The following is a 6835-nucleotide window of genomic DNA, read 5'->3' on the forward strand; positions in this document are numbered from 1 at the left end:
GCTCTTCCCACAAAGTTGTTTTCTGCTCTTCTAAGAAGCCCCACCTGCAGAACTGTGCGCTGTGGTTCTTTCCTGCATTTTAAGAAGTTTATTTCTTCCATGAGTGAGGATGAGAGATAACTAGAGAAACGGCCTCTGCAACAGGGTCTTGAAGCTGCAGTCCACCTCAGGGCAGGCCTGAGGGCATGGCACTCACATGCCCAGCACACACAGAGATCTCTGGATGAGAACTGGGATCCTTCCCGTGTGATCATTCTCTCAGCATATGGGTATTTTACTGCTGTGCCATTATCCGACCATCTTTCCTACATTTTCAACAAGACCGAGGATACCCCGCTATACCCGAGGCTCTGCCCATGGTGGGAGTAGCAGGCAGCCAGTGTCTGTGTCTCCCCTTCCCTTTCCCTTCTTTGCTTTATATGTACTTGCACCTGCTGAGGGTGCAAGCAGTTCCTGCAAGCCTACTGGGAGGGGACCTTATATTTGCAAGTATCAAGATGTCAGCCTCTCCTCCCCCAACACACACACACACACACACATTTTCTTTAGCAAAGGAAAGGCTCTAGATAGGTGGTCTTCTTCTCTGGCTCTGCTAGAACCTCCTTTCTCTGGCCTCAGTTTCCCCAACTATACCATGGTGGAATATGTTGGGATGCTTCCTTGTGCACTTATGGTTGGAGTTATCCATGGTTCTAAATCACTGGGGACTTTGGGAGTTGCAAAGTATATGGGTGGAGGCAGGAACTGTCCTTTGAATCTGCTACTGGGGAATGTTTCCCACCATCCCTGGGGAAGAGGGCCTGAGGAGTCCTAGGTGGTTCCTCGGGAGCCAGACACTACAGGAATCAGGCAGACTGAGAACAAGGAGGGCCCTCTGTGGCGGCCTTTTAGAACTCTCAAGAGCTGGCCTGGGTTCTCATGGCAACCTGGACATATAGGGTATGGGAACCGGAAGTCCTTGCTATGGCTCCATTAGAAAGGGCCAGTCCTCCCCAGGACAGGATACACACTGATTTTGGGCTAGGAAAACTGGGGCTGTGTGGTCAGAGCCACCCCACACAATGTGCCCAGACCAAGCTGCAGCTGCTTAGCCTCAATGACTCCAACCTGAGGAAGGATGTTGAGGTCACATGATCCAACCAACTGACAACTCTTGAATGTAAAGGGACACTTGGCCCATCCAAAAGCTGTGCGTCCTCTGTGCAAAGGCCAGACAATCCAAATTCTTTTTAAAACAGACTTAAACCACTACAATCAGGAGACCTAAGAGTCACATCCGGAAAAGTGGAGCTGACTCAGGAAGACCCAGCTCCCTGTCCTCCATCCCAACCTCCACTCACCAGCAGCTTCTTCCCACTTTCCTGGCCTTTCCTGTCCTCATCCATATAATGGAAGTAGTGTACCTACCTTTCCAGCCAATGAGATCCAGATGTGAAGTGACTATACTAGCTGCAGCAGGCATTTGAGGAAGCCCCACCCACTGTGGCACACAGTAAGACAATGCTCTACCACGCCACAAGTCACGCGAATGATTGGGATTTGGTCTTCAGGTCAACCTGCACACATCTAGCATGCACGCACATTCTAGCTAGCTCAAAGGCTGGGGTGGGGTGGGGAAGATCACAGCGTGAGATCCAGATGAGAATCTTTATTTCTTCTTTCTCTTCCTCTGTCTCTCAAAGGAAAGAATAACATTTTAAAACAACCAAAAATTGGCTGCCATTGAGTCCAAATCACCCAGATGGTTGTGGAGTAGGTGCAGGGGCAGACACGCCTGTGTCCTTGCTGTGGGGAAGGATACTCAGGGTGGGCAAGGGATGCAGTGGGTGGTCCTCACAGAGCTTGAGGAAGCGGCTCCTGTGGGGGGGATGGCACTCAATCCGAGCACAGCCTGGGCCAGGGCACGGAGCTGAGACTGCCAGTGTCAGCCTGGATGCCCTCCCCCTGCAGTACTCCCCGCTGTTGAAGAAGCTGTACTGCCAAATCGCCAAGACGTGCCCCATCCAGATCAAGGTGTCCACCCCGCCACCCCCGGGCACCGCCATCCGGGCCATGCCTGTCTACAAGAAAGCGGAGCATGTGACGGACATTGTGAAGCGCTGCCCGAACCATGAGCTTGGGAGGGACTTCAACGAAGGTGAGGGTCCCTCCACCCCCTGGTCCATGGTGGCACTATCCCCAGAAGTCTGGGCACTGCTGCTGGGAAGGAGAGGGCTGGTAGGTGGGGCCTAATCATGGGGACTCGGCCAATCGCTCACCTGGGGCTTTCGACAAGTGCCTCCACCTTCTCCCAACCCTCGGCCCATTTCCTCTCAGTTCTGACTGGGACCTTGGGGGACCAATGCTCCAGAGGTGGAGCAGGTGGTCTGGGAGAAGTCTGAGGGTCAGCTGGCCTTTTGTGACCACAGGAAGCTTGTTTGGGATGGTCCCCCTCCCTCCTGTGTGTCACTGGACCAAGCATACAGAGGACTCCAGGACTCTCACCTGAATCCCCTGGCAAGCCCAGGGAACCAGGCTGTGTCCCAGATCTGCCATGATGTGCCTGGTGTGGGGTGGCCAGATAGGGCTGGACATCTCTCTGAAGCAGCCACCCCTCCCAGCAGGACAGTCTGCCCCAGCCAGCCACCTCATCCGCGTGGAGGGCAACAACCTCTCCCAGTATGTGGACGACCCCGTCACCGGCAGGCAGAGCGTTGTGGTGCCCTATGAGCCCCCACAGGTAGGTCAGGGCCCCAGGGATCGGGGAAAGAGACCCCATGCAGGCCCCCTTGAGAGGAAACCCCATCTCTGAGTTAAGTCTGTGTTGTGGAGCTCCTTCCTCCCCACCCCATGCAGGCCCTTCCCCTTCCTGGAATCTGGTGCTTGATTGTGACCACCTCCTGTGTATACTGTGGCTCTGGGCTGGGGCCTCCCTGGACCCTCAGGACCTTGGTGCCCCCAGCCCTGTAGTGGGGAGTGGGTTGAATGATCTCCAGACCTTCAGCCCTGGCCTCCTGTGAGTCTCATCTTCCTGCTAGTTCATTTCCAACACTGGGCTATCCTGGGTCTGGGACAAGGAGGTCCTCCATCTTTAAATTCTATGGAGTGACTGAGACAGAATCAACTTAACGGCTGTTACTCAGAGGGCTGGTGAATTTTGCACTAGGAGAGGCCCGAGTGGCTGTGGATGTCTGACCTTTGACTTGAGGCAATAGAATGTTCTAGGGTGGGGAGCATCATTCCAGGGCTGTGGGGTCCAATTAGGGTAAAAGGCTGGGGTGGAGAGAAGAGAAGATTTGAGAGGTACTGCAGTGGTGATAACTTGATGGGGTGCCAAGAGAGGAGGCATTAAGGTGAGCAACAGCTGCCCCAACTTTTCTACCTATTTCTGAGACCAGGTACTCCTAGGCCTCCATCCTGTACCCCACCCCTTGCCTCGCCCAGATCCCCATCCCTGTACTTAGGTCTGAGAACAATACCACCAGGCTTCCACCCCACTGTCCTCTGAGAGCAGCCCTTATGTCAACAAGGACAGGGTGTGACTGCCGCTGCAACCCACTTCCCACCCTGCCCAGGCCTGCCAGGAAAGCAGGGCTCTCTCGCCCTCTAGTGGCTGCTGTGTGCTGGCAGTTCTGAGAAAGGCTGAGGTTTTCTGAAACTGGAGACCAGGTTTTGGGTTCTAAACCAGGAAAATCATGTAAACTGCCCATTTGTGGCCCTGGAATACCCAGTGGTCAAGGGTCCTGAGTTCACATCTTGGCTCTGCTAGAGACTCCCTGGGAAACGAGAGTAGCTGGCAGGGGTGAGTCTCTTGGACAACCCTAGGCCTTCCTTTGGCAGCATCTTTCTGCCCGACAAGCCCCATTGTTCAAAACGCTCTTGTGACACAAAGGACTGTGCATACAACCACTTACACAGCTACCAGGCTTGACCTCCAACCTGTGTAAGGGAAGATGGCCTGGCAATCCAACCACAGGACTCTGTGCTTCCCCTGAGCAAAGACCAGGTCTGATCCTTGTCAGCATCCAAAGCCAGCACAGTGCTTGTTGCTCAGTGTACTATATGAATGGATGGACGGACGGATGGATGGATGGATGGATGGATGGATGGGTGGATGGATGGATGGATAGATGAAAGGATTAGTAGTTGGGTGGGTGGATGAGTCAGTGGATAGATGGGCTTATGGTAAGTGGGTAAATGGCAGATAGATGGATGAGTGGATGGTGGTTGGATGGGTGATTTGTGGCTAGTGGGTGAGTGGATGGATGGTGGGTGGTGTTGGGTGAATGAATAGGTAGATGCTAAATGGATGGATGAATGGATGAAGGGGCAGGTGGTTGAGTGGATGGATGGGTGAGTGATTAGGAAGATGAATAAATGGGTGGATAGGTGGGTGGATAGATGAATGGATAGATGAGTGGGCAGATGGTAGGTGGACAGATGGGTAGATGGATGACAAATTAATTGATATGTGGATGGATGGGTAGATGGTTAGATGGATTAGGGGATGGCTGGGTGGGTAGAAGGATAGATGAATGTATGGGTGACAGAACCACAAAGCAGCCCACTTCCATGTCTACCCAGAGCCAGGGCCAGGTGGGGGTTTCCACCTTAGTGGCTCAGGGCCTACATGCAGATGCCAAGCTTTCTCTGTCTCCCTTTGTATAGGTAGGAACAGAATTCACCACCATCCTATACAACTTCATGTGTAACAGCAGCTGTGTGGGAGGCATGAATCGGCGGCCCATCCTCATCATCATCACCCTGGAGACGCGGGAGTGAGTCTGGTGGGCATAGAGAATGAAGTTGGGGCAAGGACTTGGGCCAGCACTGATGGGGGAACTTGTAGTGGAGACAGGGAGATCAAGGCCAATGACTGGGCCCAAGCCCTGGTGGAGAGTGTGAGGGAGGGGCTCTGTAGGCTGTGTTGCTAAGAGGGAGGGCCTACACTGACCTGCAGAGGCTGCTTGGGCAGAAGCTGGGCATTCAGTGGGAAACAAGGGAGTCCCAGGTTGATATCTCAGAGCAGCCTCACAGTTTTGAACCGGGGACTCCCTCTGGCCAGAAATCTCTTGCTGCTCTCTTTGGGTAACAAGCCCCCGACTTCCTCAGCCCACCAAGGCCAGTCCTGTGGGATTCATGGTCGATGGGGGGAGGCAGGGCTGGGAGTATACCCATGAAGCTCACAGTTCCAGCTGTGCCTACCCAACAGTGGACAGGTCCTGGGCCGCCGGTCCTTTGAGGGACGTATCTGTGCCTGTCCTGGCCGTGACCGCAAAGCTGACGAGGACCACTATCGAGAGCAGCAAGCCCTGAATGAGAGCACTGCAAAGAATGGGTCCACCAGCAAACGTGGTGAGTGGGATTCCCGGCCAGAGTGGGGCCAGCAACCCTGGAATGTGAGAGCCAGGCCCTGTCCAGGGACAGAGTTAAATGTTTCCCAGAGGCTGGGCTGACATGCCAGGAGGGCGCAGCATGAGCCTGTGTCCAGAGGACAGGTCAGTGCAACCCCTAGAAAGTCCCCTCATCCCTGAGCCTCAGCCAAGGGCACTTCAGGCTAAGAGGTCATGGGCCCCTGTGTGCCCCAGGCCCAGCTCTGTCCAACATAGGCAGCCGCCTAGGTTTGCCCATCCGTGTGGGTTCCCTGTCTCTGGATCTGTCTTCACGCTGCACCCTCTCGAGGGTTAACTCACATGAGTGAGGTGGTTATCCCGACCACCTCAGCCAGCCCACTCCTTGTCCTCTGTGTGTGGCCTGGCTCCTCCCCACCAGCTTATCCGCCTTCCCTGCCTCACCTTCCAGCATTCAAGCAGAGCCCCCCTGCCATCCCTGCCCTGGGTGCCAGTGTGAAGAAGAGGCGGCATGGGGACGAGGACACATACTACATGCATGTGAGTGTGTGCTCTCAGCCAGCGGGGCCTGGGGAACTGAGACCGGCCTGGACCTGTCATCTGCAGAGCCCAGTTTGGTGTAGACCTAGAGGCCATCAGGGGCAGGCAGGGGTGTCCCCAGCACACTCGGAGAGCTGAGACTCCAGGCCCTGCAGGAGGCAGGGCCAAAAAAGGAGAACCAGTCACAGGAAGCTAGACCATACAGGGCTGGACTTCAGGGAGAACAAACAGGGTCCACTAAGCCAGCAGCTCTAGGTCACACAAATCTGCAGTATGCAAACCCACTTTACAATGACGTCTTAATGACACAGATTCCCAGCATGGTAGAAATTCAGTGAGAACTGTGCAACCCTAACGTCTGGCAGGTCACATGACTCTATCCATGTGTGTACCACTGTCACCTGTGAGGACACTCTAGCCTTGATAGAATTTGTCTTCCATAATGTGAGCCTTTAACTTTTTGAGTTCTTCAAGAGTGAGTCCTCATTTAAAAATCCAGTCTCCCCACTTCCCTCTTCCCCCAAAAAACTCCCCAACAACAAAACTAAAGCCTTCTGTCAAGGGAGGAGGGAACACAGGTTCAGGACAGAGAGGAGTGGGCATGTTTCCCATGGACAGAAGACCTGCTCGCAGTCAGAGTCTCTGGTCAGACCTGCTCCTGGGGAAGAGGAAAGGAGGTCAAAGGATCCAGAGCCTTTGGAATGCCAGGGAAGCTTGAAGGGAGAGACACTTTCCCACAAGCCCAGGTTCTCTTGAGGCATGGCTATTACTTCCCACTGGAGGTCTGGGGCCGGGTAAAGTCCCACATGCACCTGGGCAGAGGATCCACCTGTCCGTGCTCAGGTGCGAGGCCGGGAGAACTTCGAGATCCTAATGAAGGTCAAGGAGAGCCTGGAGCTGATGGAACTGGTGCCACAGCCACTGGTCGACTCCTACCGGCAGGAGCGGCACAAGCCGGGCTCCCC

The 6835-nt window shown here is 54.6% G+C and overlaps 1 protein-coding gene across 1 annotated transcript in view; it reads left to right on the top strand.

Annotated features, from left to right (window-relative positions):
• TP73 (tumor protein p73) overlaps positions 1 to 6835 on the top strand; it is a 65281-nt gene that overhangs the window by 53022 nt on the left and 5424 nt on the right. Inside the window, exons 5-10 of the mRNA XM_006161187.1 lie at positions 1951 to 2137; positions 2604 to 2719; positions 4648 to 4757; positions 5192 to 5334; positions 5782 to 5870; positions 6714 to 6808. Of these exons, the coding sequence (XP_006161249.1) occupies positions 1951 to 2137; positions 2604 to 2719; positions 4648 to 4757; positions 5192 to 5334; positions 5782 to 5870; positions 6714 to 6808 (740 nt within the window). The remainder of the gene's footprint in view (positions 1 to 1950; positions 2138 to 2603; positions 2720 to 4647; positions 4758 to 5191; positions 5335 to 5781; positions 5871 to 6713; positions 6809 to 6835) is intronic.

Source organism: Tupaia chinensis, unplaced genomic scaffold (genome assembly GCF_000334495.1).
Source record: "Tupaia chinensis unplaced genomic scaffold, TupChi_1.0 Scaffold138365_1, whole genome shotgun sequence".
In the NCBI taxonomy this organism is placed as follows: domain Eukaryota; kingdom Metazoa; phylum Chordata; class Mammalia; order Scandentia; family Tupaiidae; genus Tupaia; species Tupaia belangeri.